General features: G+C 46.0%; 1 protein-coding gene across 8 annotated transcripts in view; it reads right to left on the reverse strand.

The window, feature by feature from the left end:
- Nucleotides 1-13,742, reverse strand: part of ACLY (ATP citrate lyase) — a 31,663-nt gene that overhangs the window by 5,805 nt on the left and 12,116 nt on the right. For 3 of the 8 annotated variants that reach the window (XM_080565222.1, XM_080565220.1, XM_080565221.1), the window contains exons 4-18: nt 13,118-13,180; nt 12,242-12,432; nt 11,247-11,326; nt 10,596-10,726; nt 8,582-8,700; nt 7,993-8,129; nt 7,480-7,541; nt 7,176-7,293; nt 6,856-7,010; nt 6,349-6,439; nt 5,114-5,143; nt 3,246-3,387; nt 1,194-1,362; nt 576-680; nt 126-322 (exon numbers count right to left, since the gene is read on the reverse strand). In XM_080565222.1, the coding sequence (XP_080421348.1) occupies nt 126-322; nt 576-680; nt 1,194-1,362; nt 3,246-3,387; nt 5,114-5,143; nt 6,349-6,439; nt 6,856-7,010; nt 7,176-7,293; nt 7,480-7,541; nt 7,993-8,129; nt 8,582-8,700; nt 10,596-10,726; nt 11,247-11,326; nt 12,242-12,432; nt 13,118-13,180 (1,790 nt within the window). Of the gene's footprint in view, nt 1-125; nt 323-575; nt 681-1,193; nt 1,363-3,245; nt 3,388-5,113; nt 5,144-6,348; nt 6,440-6,855; nt 7,011-7,175; nt 7,294-7,479; nt 7,542-7,992; nt 8,130-8,581; nt 8,701-10,591; nt 10,727-11,246; nt 11,327-12,241; nt 12,433-13,117; nt 13,181-13,742 lie in introns of all 8 variants that reach the window. The other 5 variants (XM_080565226.1, XM_080565224.1, XM_080565225.1 and 2 more) reach the window with 3 other exon arrangements.

Raw genomic sequence — 13,742 nt, forward strand, 5'->3', positions numbered from 1 at the left:
TTCATAAGCTTTTCTTTCAGACAAGTGAACAGCCAGCCTGCCCTTCACTCCCACACGACTAACGATTCAGGAATTTTCTTCTGCTGACTTAAAAAATGGTTTGTCTGTTGAAGATGGACTCCTACCTGTCTCCTCCAATGGCCACCCCTTCGTAGACCCCATCAGTGGTGCGGGAAATTATGTTGTTGAGCTCATTAGACATTCCTCCGGACCTTGAAACATAAGCCACGCTGCCAGGACGATACAGTTTTGATGCTAAAATATTATCCAGCATGCCTCCCGTGTTGCCTATTTTGAAGCAACCTGGTTTGATCCCACCAACCTACAAGAAAATTAGAGAAAGATGTAAAGCCCTGTAAAACAGGCATGAGACTTGGGAATATTTGGGTAAAACAACCTTCTGTCAGTATTTATAAAACAAGGGAAGACAAATGTGACCTTATAATGGTCAGCTAACGTGCACTTTAGATGACTACAGACAAGATGTATTGTAGGACATACTTTATCCTTCAGAGAAAGCTGATCTGAAGATTAAGACAGATGAACAAGGGGAGTAAAAGGTCATCGGTACTTACAGTTGCAGGCCCAATGATAGTGACTCCTTTTTTATCTGCTGCCTTGATCAGTTTGCGTGTCAGTGCCTCTGGAATGCCCTCAGCAATAATGGCAATTGTGCGGATCTGCACCAAGATAAAGAGAGCCATTAGTGCCCCAACGTTGCCATCCTAACCAACTCTGCAGGACGCAGGAGTGAGGCAGCTGCTCACAGGGCATGAGCATGCTGCTCCCTGCCTGGCCACTAAGCAGTTATTAGACAGAAAAGCCCAGTGCATAGATCCGCAATCTACTATAGTCTTCTCCGCAGTCCCAATGAGCTGCTGAGATAATTTTTCTCTGCCTCGCAGATTAGGGAGCAGCACTGTATTTTAACCAACCCAAAGTAATCATTGTTAACAAACACAGAGGTGCCAAGCTCCTCTTATAAAACGCAAGTCCAGCATCAGACTTCTATACAACTCCAGCATCCTCCTTAAAGTCTACAAGGAGTTAGGACTGAGGTATTTATCCGACCAAGACTATTTCCTAATACCATCATAGCTTAATAAACACCAGTACCCTGCACCAGAAGCACTGGTACAATGTTTACAAGATCTTCCTTCTTTTCTTGAGCTTCTTCTAGATCCCTTACTCACCTGTGGATAATTCATCGTTTCAACAGTGCTGTCATAAGCAGAGCGCAGGGATGCGAAGTTGATGAGAACATCCACCTCTGGGTGCTTCCTCATGGCATCAGACATGTTCTTGTAGACTGGGATGAGGATTTCTTTGTGGCCCCAATAGAACTTCTGCCTGTGGTCACCACTACAAAGGAGAAGATGAAGATGGCCTGACTTTTAAGGTTACTGCAAAGACAGAGGGATACAATGCATGCAGATAGAGGAGTTTGCAAACCCCAATTCTCAGACACCAAGACTGACTGTGAGACACTCACTAGCAAGTGAGCGTACATGGGGAGGGACCATACTAACAGCAGAAGGTTCTTCAGAGTATAGAACAGAGCAGCATATGGAAGGAGACGGGCTAATGGGGACAGAGGCATCCAGCAAGATGAATAAGCTCTCCCACAGTGAAGTTACCAGAGCCTCAATTCTACTCCAAGCTGGAAGACAGAATGAGGCACAGAAAGAGTAATGAATGAGATGCATGCAAAGCTGCGTTACTGGACTGGAACAAATACTGCACTGGGGGAAAACAGGAAACCAGTACCTGTGGCGAACAGCCAGGGTAACAATGTGTGGGCCAGTCAACTTTCCAATTCTGCTACAGTGAAACTGTGCCCACCCTGCCCCACACACCGAAGGAGGTGCACCTAGGAAAGTCTCAGTGTAGGTGTTGTCTTCTGTGTATGGTCTTTGTGTATGGTTGACTCTCTGAAATTTGAAGTCTATTACTCAGCCATTTAGGAGTCCAGAGATATTGGCTGTGTTTCCATACCGTTACATTTGTACCGGAACATTTCAGGTTTTGTCAGCCTGACTTCCTCAAAAAGGTCAAGCAGAAATAGATTATTAATAGATAGCCTTAAGCTTTTTATCCCAGTGGCTTTTTCCTCATTGAACAACTGTGATGCTGCAAGGGGTTGCCACTCAGCTACGGATGTGGCTATGCCTGCAGTCAGTTTTAGTACCCTGAGGTCTGCACTTGCTGAGAAGGTATTACAGCCCTGATGATAATTGCAGCACTACGGACTAACAGCACAAGGTACTTAACGCACAAGAGAGGCACAATTCTCTGCAGGACAGAGGTTGATTAGACATCAGCTATCTTGGATGTCTGTAAATACCACGGAAATGAAACAAGCCTCCTACCCGTACATCTGCTCCCATCTCACTGCGCCAGAAGGCCAACCAGCCGCTCCTTTCCTTCTCGCTGCTTGCCCTGTTTCGCAGGAAGACCCCCGCCTCACAGCCACGAGGCACGACAACAGAACTGCTTGTGCACCACGTCTCCACAACAGCCATGTTCTGGAGGTTCCTCCCAAGGGCAATTTAAAACACGTAATAACCTCTCTCATCCTCATCAGCTGCGGGGATAGGGCCAAGGAGGGTGAATACCACAAGAGAACTGTATCCCACTGAAGGATCTGCACACTTCATGCCTGCTAAAAAAACCTGCAGCTACTACAGGAAGAGTCTGAACCAGATGAACGGGGATTTCTTTTCTTTTTATAGTTTTTTGGCTACACAACAGACTGCCTTAGTCTAATTAGCAGAGCTGCTCTGATTCTGGCTAATATTCGGAGGGGAAAACACCCGCGTCAGCAGGTACAAACCAAGACGTCAGAGACAAGGACGCAGCAAACAGTGGGTGAGTAGAAGAGACCTCACATGTCCTTAGTGCCTCTGCTAAGTCAGTCGGCTGTTACAAGAAAGCCCAACTAGTAACGCCTTCCTCACTCGTGGGATGAAGGAACAGAATTTGGACACCCCTGGAAAGTGCATGAAGTGGGACCTGAAACAGCTTAACGTTAGCCACGTACTTCAACAGAGCAGCCTGAAATCAATGGTTGAGAGAGGTAAGAAGCAGTCTGCAAAGCCAGCCTGATGGTGGAAGGGAGCGTAGGAGAAGGCGTAAAAGCAGAGATGTGGACTAGAGCTACAGAACAGAGGCTGGAAGAGGAAGAAGCTAACAGGAGAATTTGAGGGAAGCAGTCAGAAGTGACATGGTTAACACGGGCTACTTACGTGAATGGATAAACCATGGCAGCTACTGACGGCTCATCCCGGGAGCAAATGTAATCAAAGTCCAGCATCCCTTGCACGGCCCGTGTCTGCATCCCCCAAATGATAGCTTTGGTGTGACGGCTGAAGAGGGTTGTAGCTTTACCTGCTCAGAGAGAGGGGCGAGGGGAAGAAAAAACAAAACAACACACCCAAAATGTACATCTGTGCAAGATAAAACTTTGCTAAATGTCTGCCTAAAGCCTCCCAGATACGCTTATTCCCCCTCCCTCTGAACTAAACCCAACAGCTGAGCTGCAGGATGTAGTAGCCACGCTCCCCAGATTAAGGAAGAAGCTGCAGATGGAGCAGCATCCCCCTCTTCCCAGGATTCTGAACACAGTAGCCAGGTTTTGGGTTTCACGAAACGGGCAAGTGCTTAATCACAGGGTGGGAGCTGGTGTAAGACGGGAGAGATGAGGAGTGAAAACAGCCTCCTCCTCTCCTCACGTGGGCTGCTCACATCCCTCCCAGATGGATTTATTCTGCAATGCCGAAGAGGAAGGGAACTTTGAATTTTGTTTTATTGCAACAGCCTACAATCTGGGAGAACCACAGGAGGCTTTCCTCCTACGTTTGACAGGGCGCCACAGTACGATGATAGGAAATAAAAACAAAAAGCAGAAAACGAAGGAGACTGAGAGCAGAGGAGCTCTATGTTACTCAGCTTTTGTTTTCAGTTCTTTTTGATTATCAGAATCCAACACAAGCCTCCTTGGATGGCTCCAAGCATTTATATGCGGCCCAAAACTTTGGCTTTGAGGGACAGAGTCACAGGAAGGGCAACAGTTCAGCTAGTGAGATGGACTATTGGCTTCAAATACATTTACACCACTTGTCACAGCAAAATGTTGAGTTCCTCCCTTTGACTCCAGACAGTTCATTTTAAAACTCTTAACCCTGAGCTGATCCCAGTCAGTCTACAGCTGATTTCTTGTTGGCTTTGAGAATCAAAGGTAGATAGCATTAGGGATTAGACAAGATCCTATTCTGCCTGGCTTGAGCATTAAATCGGTCACTGTTCTCTCCAGCACTACATGTTTACAGTTTAGATGCACTGCCACGTGACTTGTACTTAGGAAGCTGCCTACCCTAAAAAGCCCTTTCAATTTATCATCTTGCAGGTGCCTGCAAGGAATATTATTATTCATAGGGCCCAGGAAGGTGATGCTATTCATCTGAAGCCACACAAGGAAGAAGGAGAGTCCCCTTCTGCTGTTGTCCCTCTTATGATGGAGAAAACAGCTTGAAACTTCACTTTGACTGCAGCTCAGCAGCTTATTCTCACTTAGCACTGAGCTCAAGAAAATGTTTAAAGTTCTTGTCACTCCACCGAGCACACAACAAGCTTCAATGGTTTGCTGAACCGATAAGGCAACATTTACTTCACTCAGCAACTTTTCTGTGCCCTTCAAGGCTCATAAGCAGGGCACCTACATTATTTTGTTTCCTTTTAAAACAAAAGGCCAGTTATTAGGAATAGTTAATGATTACTCCTTTCTGAAAGTGAAGAGCACAGAGCTTTTCACAGCTTGCTAGGTCTGTTTTTCTCCCCAGTGGTTGTGGGAGGGGAGGGAAGGGAAAATGAAGTTTGAGACCTGTTCTTCCCCCCCTGGAAGTAATAAGTTTTTGTGCAAAGTTGTATGCGATCTGCACTTCAAAAACTGCTGAAAAGTTCACGTGGCGCTAGCTAAGTATGCTGGCAGGAGGGAAGGGAAGGACCAGACAACACTGCAATCTTTTGGAGAGAAAAAACAGCAACAAAAAACGAAAACTAAAAAAGTCAGCTGCCAGCAAGGCCAGACACATTCAGCTAGTCACACGAGTCCTACCTGGACCAGGTCTTGAAGCTGGGATTGAATCTGTTGAAGAGAGAATCACTCATGCAACAATATGACACAGTTGGCTGCTGTCATCCTGACAGCCTACAGGGGCACCTGTGAGAGGGCTTCCCTCCTCCCCACAGCACTCAGGGCTTTTTGGATTTTGCTTTTGTTAAAAAAACAACAACACACAAGCAGACTGAAGCACTCTCCACTGTTCTTTGTCTCCAAGTCAAATTTTGGATTTTTGCCATCTAGAAACCTTTTGCTTAATCCAGCGCAAACATTACATGTTCAGGAGATTGTTCTCCCCCACTGCAAGCTCTGTGGCTAACATATTTTCTACGTATTTTTGAAGCACTGCTCATGCAAAAATCTGTGCACAACGATCAACAGAGCAGTGTGTTTTTGGTGTTGGGTTTCACCAGCATCGGACATGAATCCTATGGCCATCATGCCGTATTGTTGACAATGAGATCCGTATCTCCTCGCATTTGAGGGAGCAGGACCAGAATGGTATCACATCCTTTCCTTGCCCAGTTCTGCTGTTGTTTTCCTCCCATACAGCATGCTCTTACCCAGTAAGGCTTCCAACAAACACAACCAAAAGGCCACCAAAGCTCAAGCATATCACCATGCTAAAGAAGCTTCCTACAAACTTAAATAAAAAACAAAAACTAACAAACAAAAACAAAGAAACCCCACCACCACACATACACAGAGCAACCTCAGACCCTAAATGTTTGAGGACTACATCACAGCTCCTACTGAACCAGGAAGGTTTCTGGCACCGTTTGTAGATGGTTCATCCAGGAAGCTGCAGACTGTACCAGGAAGGACTTTCTGCATACCTACACTGTTCCAACAGCATCCCATGGGAAAACCCCACAGTTACTGAAATGGAAAGCAGGCCTCAGATCAGCAGCCACAGCACGGAGACTCTAACCTGTTGTCTGCTGGCCTCGTGTATGGGGACACAGTAAAGCTGCAGTTCTCAAATTGTGGTGTTCCCTTGAAAGGAACGTCACAGATCAAGGTAGCTTTGACTCACCTCGTGTACGAGCTAACAGCACACCAAGGGACACATTCTAAAAGCACTTAATTCAATTCAGAACAAAAGGTAGATGGATACCACAAAATTACTTCTCTTTATATCCAGACAAAGCATTAATCAAGTCCACATTCTCTCTTTTGAGTACAACCTGGAGCAGAAGTGAACTGCTAGCAACCCCCGCTGGACTTACCGAGAGGTGCTGTTGGCTTTGCCTTCTTGGCTGGAGCAATATCATCTGGCTTGGACTCGGAGAAAGAAGCCGTTCTGCTTGGTGCTGGAGTCTGAAAGATTCAGAAGCCAAGTCAGTAAGGAACGGCACGCCAGAGCAGGCTTCCCAATATCCACTTCTGGGACATGTAAAAGGAGATGGTCATTTTGGCTATGCTACTCTCCAAAGAAGAACGATTTAGTGATAGAAATACTTCGCTCGAGAGAAGGAAAACTAAATGACCAAGTTCCCAGTAGGTGCAAGAGTCACATTTGTGTTGAAGGGTCGTGTTTTCTGCACGAGTGAGGTGGGTAACAGGAGGGCCCCCCGCGGTAAACTGTGCAGGCAGTCACTACTTTTCCTCCAGCTTTGAACTGTACAGGTACGACAGTGGCTAAGGTCTGCTCTGACCTGTTCAGGCAGGGGAAAGCTGCCCTCAGGAGGCTTCTCACCAGCGCTCCCTTTCACAGAGGGGGTGGAGGAACTCACCGAAGGGCTGCCGCTGGCATTGAGGAGGAAGTTGGCAGTGTGGGCTGCGGCAGGCGGTTGGTTAGGGATAGGCCGATGGCCGAGCGCCATCCCCACAATTGCAGTCATGTGAGTCTCCGTGCCAAAGACATGGATGGGGATCCCAGTCGTCTTTCCTGCACGTGCACACAAGAACAGTCAGCGCTGGGGGCAGAGGGGAAGGAACAAGACCAGCTTCTGCCAAAGCAAAGTATTTAACCTTGAAAAGGCTCAGCAGAAAGCAGGAAGCAGGTGGAAGATACGAGGCAAGAACCAAACTGAAGGAAACAGATGGTCCTTACCCACTTCTCCCATGACACGCAATCCTTCCTGGTAGTTCGGGCCTCCTCTTCGCACAAAGATCCTCACCTCGTGCTCTTTCAGAGGGCCTTGGTAATCCTTAATTGCTCTCACGATGCCCTGAAGGAAACAAAAACAACAAACATACGGTACAGGTGAGCTGGGTAGCCTAGTGTTTACCGTGTCCTCCCCATCATCTCAACAACTGCTAGACGAGATGCACCGTCAGCACTACACCGACCTGGAGAGAACAGCTTGGGGTTGCTGACTGGGGGCATCTGCAGCTACTTTTGAATAGTCACCTACCTTAAAAGTGGCTGCGACATTAGTGAAGTTAGCAATGCTGCCTCCAATGATCAGAATTTTACCTGAGGGAAGAAACAAGCATAAATAATCTGTTTTAAGAACACAGAGTACTTGCTCTAAGATCGTGAGGTAGTGGCAGGACGAAATGAAACAACGCTGTGGTTCAGGCTAACAGCTTGCAGTAAGTTATGTTTAGCAGAACCTGGAAGAAGATAAGAGTTTTGTACCAAGCAGGAAGTTTTCTGATAAGAATCTCGAGCCACACTTGTGCTCTTTGCTACGTGGAAAAATACAAACCCTGTCTCTGAAGCAAGAGCTGACAGAAATCCATCACTATCTGACCCAGAAGGCAGCAGTACATTAAGAAGCTCTCCCAGGCAGCTCTAAGCATAGTAACCATCCAGCTTTGTTCAGTTTTTCCCCCAGATGCAGCTTCACAGCTGAGCAGCCTGGAGCCATACACCCTTCCTGACTAGTTCATTACAATTTTTCCAGTCCCAGTGACTTTCTTACCTTCAGGGTGCTTCTCTCGTGTCATGAGGGAGAGAATAGTCTTAGCATAGTCATAGGTCTGTTGCTCGCTTGGGGCTCCTGAGTATTCCCCATAGTTAGCCAGTTCATTTACACCTCCCAGGTCACAAATGGTGTCACTATTAAAAAACAAAAGGATTAGTTATGATTTTCAAGTCACTCTAAAGGTCTTAAAACATTCCGAATTCCTGGGAAAGGGCAACTCAGAGAGGTGAAGCTATCTGCTGAGAACAAAGCTGCTCTCCTCTTGTGCCAGGCATGACTAATCTTGTTATGCTTCCTACACATATGATAGGAACCACCACAGCAACCACGTGAACATCAACAGCTTCCAGCCAGCTTGTTTCTTTCCATGTGAAAAAGGAGCCTTAACACAGCCTCCCAAAATAAATTATCATTTCTGAAGGACGCTGCATTCCACATCCTGGGAAGACACCTGCACAGAAGCTTCATTCTGAATAGGTCCCAAGCAGTCCCAGCATGGGAAAAACCACTTTAGAAGTCTCCCCTTTCTACGGGTTGCATCCATTATTTTCTTTGCACTCCCCTCCAAAAACCTCGTTCATGTTACCTGTAAACTACAGAGGCACCACCACCAGCCACCATGGTCCAGATCCTGCCTTTAGGGTTGAGAATAGTAAGTTTCAAGCTGGCTCCACTTTTAGCATCCAGATCAGCAATGTAGGCTTCCTGCAGACAGAACAGCATACATTATTTAAAGGTCTTACTGCCTTTCTTTGGCTAGTGCCTGCACGCTCTTTTTCAAACCCAAGCACTAGCGGTGCTGGGCCCAACTTCTGGGCATGCAGAGCTCCCACATCTCCTCTCATCTACAACTGAGGAAAGAGCAGAACCACAAACACAGCTTTTGTAAGGGAAGGAGACACAGCATCATCTCTCAGGGGCCAAGAGTGGTTTGTGTTACACGTTCTCCAAGACAGAACACTGAAATGGGACTGATACAGACAGCTTGCACCTTTCTCCGGAAGAAATTCAAAGAGGATCGATCAACCTAAGCACACACTCAGATTTTGATTCTTGCTTGGAAAGCCCTACCCTGTAAAGAAAACGTAGTCTTTATAAGGCCTGCTGGCTTATCTCTTGTTTGTCCCAAGTGAAATGCAGTTCATGTACAGCAGTCACTTGTGACATTACTTCATTTGTAGATTGCACATCCAGAAGCAGTGTTTTTCTTTTTGCACGTGAAGAACTCTGGAAATGGGGCTGACTGCTGCGTGTTTCACTACGCTGCATGGCACTGGCATTTCCATGTCATCAAACTTTCAAATGACAGAGCAGCCGTCTTTTCCTCCATGGCTCAGCCAGCCCTTAGCAGCTCCCAGGTTTTATGGTTCAATGTATCACAGTCACAGAATCAAGTGCCTCTGAACTGAAAAGTCTTGCTCTGACCTTGTATGCAGACTGCGACCAGAGGAAATTTAAAATCAACACACCCAAGGCTACATTCTCTGGCTGTGCTGCAGCCAAGAACGTAATCACCAAGAGATGTGATTTGGCTCAACGTGGTGTTCCTGTATCACAGCGTGCTTGCCTGTCGTGAAGCACTTTATTGGGAGTTCATTAAAATTTTCAAAGACACTGACATAATAACGTTCACAGTGACTTGCAGGGGGATGATTCAGAGAGACAAAAACTCAACTAATCCATTTAAGAGCAAATTGAGTTAAGTGTTGGCATCCAGCAAGCTACGTGGAGAGAAATAGCTAAATGGATTTCCTGGCCATGTTACAAAAACCATTTCCAACTGAAGCATAATCATAATTATTGAAATGAAAAAGTCAGGACAGAAATCCTTTCGGAGGCAGCAGAACAGTCACCTGAAGTAAGCAACAGAACCATGAAGGAGAGCGCTGTCATTCCAACAGTCTTTGAAGCTGCTGGGAAGCTGTGCATGAAGCAGTGTTTATACAACTGGCTGTGCAGACCCAGGGAATTCTGCGAGGGAATGGGCATTAAAACAAACAAAGCTTGCCTGCAGGCATCTCTGGTCATCACTTTTCAGGCAAACAGTTGTATTAACATCTTAACTTTTTACTTTAGTGTCAGATACAGTAATATTCTCTCTGGATTCACACTCACACACGTATTTTGCACACAGCTGTCACTCTGCTCTCATGATCTGTAACTGGAGCACTGCAGGAACATCAGCCCCAAGGAGGCTGCCAAAAAGCTGCTCCACCAGAAATGATGCTGATGGGGAAGCAACACAAGCGAGCACCATATAAAGGAATACTGTACAAGCACAGAGCTTTGGCACATAAATGAATGAAGTTAAATGCAAGCCTCCTTTTAAAAAGAAAAATGAACAAAAAAAATGAAATAACACCCTGGCAAACATGGAAAGCAATTGCAGTTCAGAGTGCTGTTATGGAAAGTCCTAGTACTACAATGGTAACAGCACAAATTTGCACAAGCTCTGTTTATGGATAGCAATGCCAAGGTACTTGAAACACAGCAACAAAAACCTACAAGAGAGGAAAACCTCACTGCCGTGGACATACAGTGGGGAATTAATCTTGTAGTCCACAAGGGAGGGATTTGGGCTGTGACAGACTGTAACTTGCCTCTGGGTAGGCTTCCCTGCCAAAGGGAGGGGGAAACTCCACATCCCCCCATTTCACTTTGCAGATGTAGTCAGCAGTTGCATCAATCTTTGCAGCCAAGTCAAGGATGTAGACACCATCTTTAGTCACCACTGCATTAAAAAAAATATATCAGGATTAGCTGTGGTTTGTACACATTACAGATTTACTCAAAATTTCATCCCATACAGAGATCATTATGAAATGTTATGTTTCTTTGTTCCCATTTCTCCACATTGGTCATTTAGTTCTATTTACCAAACACACAGAGTTCTCTTAAGAATTAGCTTGTGACCATAGTCACGGACCAGGCTCTAGCTCAGGTGTTGTCTTATATTGCAACAGAGCAGTGTTTATGTGCTTCAGTTCTGACTTCACATCCCTTTCAATGGAATTTTTTTTGCCCGCACCAGGAAATTAGATAACAGAGAACACTGCCTCCAAGCAGTCCCCATTTTGTATTCATTCAGCTAACAGCTCCAAGACAAATCACATCCACTTCTGTACTTTTGGACATGCCACTTAATATTGCTGTGAACTACACCAAATGGAGAAGGCTGAAATACAAGTTTCAATATTTTAGAACAAATGAGCAGGAAGTCCTGCACATAGGCTCCCACGAATACCACTTACCTAATGGATTGATCTCGAGGTATGTGAAATACAGATCTTCATAAAGGTTGAACAGGCCGCAGATGAAGCTAGCCAAGACACTGCAAAAAAATTAAACACAAATTCATTAAAGCAGCCAAAAACGAAGTACAGACTGCTCTGCTTCATTTATATCAGGGGTAAATCACTTTGTATCAATTTATTTCATTCTCATTCATCTTCTCTGGAAACCTGGATGATGACTCAAGGAAAGGAAGACCTTGATGACTCATCCTAATTACACTCCACCAAACTCTGCTGAGAACACGGTTGTGAGGAACTGTCATGTAGATGTTCAGTCTGTTTCATCTCAGAGACAGAAACGCATCCCTGTCTCTTACTGAGAGATACGCATCTCTGTCAGGACTAAGCTTCATTAGCTGGGACAGGGGATGGACTGCAGGAAACTTTATTAGTGACAGGCTTCTTCAGCCCTTCAGTGAGTACTCTATCTTTAGAAAAATCATGACTCATAATAACTAGCTATAGGCATCTAATTAAAGGAGATGCAAAGCTTTAAGATCAATTTGCAGTAAAATTGGGAATATCCAGAGAATAGCTCTCTTGACTGGCCAGAGTAAGACACAGTAGTACATTTCTGAATTAGCAGCCAGATTCATGTCTTGTTGCCATTTCTACTAAATAAAAGAAACTCTTCTGTGCTGGCACAAAGGATCAAAATTCAGTACGTCTCCGACATCTCAGAGGTCAAGACTTCAGCACATTGAGAAGTGCTCCTGTCAAGCGAAGGCTCAAATCACCACGAACGCCTGTTTTCGGTTTCACAAGAGGCTCAAATAAGGTCAAACAACTTGGATTTAGGATGCATGGCATATTCTTGAGAGCAGCAAGAAGGGGAGGAGAGCAAGCTTTAGGGTGAAACAGTATGAAGGGATGTTGCACTGAAATAACTAGATGAGATTCAGGGTGGCTGGCCATGCCCAGAGCAGGCACAGGAACTCAGCATCCATACTTACTCCTTTTTATTTGCTGGTGCGTACTGCAGGAGCTGTTTCTTCACATCTGATTCACTGAGCTTTTCATCCACTGCCACAAGCAGCTTCTGAGCTTTGGCATCAACATCTCCCACATCCACGCCGCCTTCGTGGTGGAAGAGGACATAGTCTCCCTCCCGGGCAGCGTATATGCACACGTAGAACTCTTCCTCCTGCAGCACAGAGCCAGGCACAAACATTAGCAAGTCACACCCAGCAAGCACCTTGAAGAAGAGGTGCTTGTGTCAGCACGAGGGAAGAGGCAACTCCTCCGTGCAAGGAGCAGTAGCACTGGAGTGGCCCAGACACTCCTCAGGTTTGTACAGGCAGTGCTGGCCTGGGGGGACAGAGAGCAGCAGGGTCCAGAAAGCTTCATCCTGGGGAAGCACGTCAGGGACAACACTTTCCATTTCTGGAGAAAACCATTCCCGTTTTACACAACTGAAATGCAAAGCGGGGTCCTTTCCTGTGTGCAGCGAAAGCACCTAGATCTTAGGTAATTATACCCTTCCCACAAGCGATTTCACCAGCACAAATTGAGACATCTCACATCAGTTTGTTATTCACACTTGGGAGCACCAGATTCAAGGAGCAGTGAGCTCCTTCCAAATGGGTGTCTCTGATGTGATATATCACCTCCTCTCATCAGAGAGAGAGCAGCCAATGCTATTATTGATGACTCTTTGCAGGGACTAATGCTGCACCCATCTGCAGCTCTGACAATATGCATTGACACTGTCAGCTTAATAGCTCACTCCCAAGCTCCAGCTTTTGCCATTATATATCAATCTGTTTAAGCCACGTTCAAGTCAGGAAAGATCAAAAAGCACTTTTTAACACTTTAATTGGTATACCAACCTGTTTGTGAGGGACGAAGGGTTCGATCAGAAAATTCTTCAGGATTCCCTTAGCGTTAGCAATCTGTAGGCAGAAAACAAGACAGACACCAATAAATAAATACCTGTCCAATATCCACATTTATGACAGCACAAGGCAAACTTCAAGAATTAACACTACTCTAAAATCAATTCCTCCCAGTCACCTCTCTACTGTGTTTCCTGGGGAACCAGACTGTTCCTTACACCAAGGTCCCAGGAACTGTCTTGCACAGCTTTCCTGCTATCCAAAACCCAATTGTTTGGGCTCAAAGGACACGGCCACGGTAGGTACCCCTGCTCCCGAGGGCACCGCTAAGTAGCCACCACCACTGGTCACCGCTCCTTGGCACAGCCTTTCCTTTAGACACGTTTGTTGCATTGTGCTAAACAGCTCTTTCGACATCCCTCATTTTTCCAGTGGGCAGGAGCACACGATGCAGTTGCCTGCCGTTTCGTAATGGCCTTCAGGCAAGCCCCACTGGCTCAGCTTGATGCTGGAGCCAGCAGCAAATCAATCGCAGCAGGGCCAAGGCGCCAGCTCCATCGAGGCAGCAGAACTCTCAGCTCCTGGAACACAGCAGCTGGGATGGCAGGCATTTCTTTAT

This window comes from Anser brachyrhynchus, assembly GCF_964034855.1.
Source record: "Anser brachyrhynchus genome assembly, chromosome: 22".
Lineage (NCBI taxonomy): Eukaryota > Metazoa > Chordata > Aves > Anseriformes > Anatidae > Anser > Anser brachyrhynchus.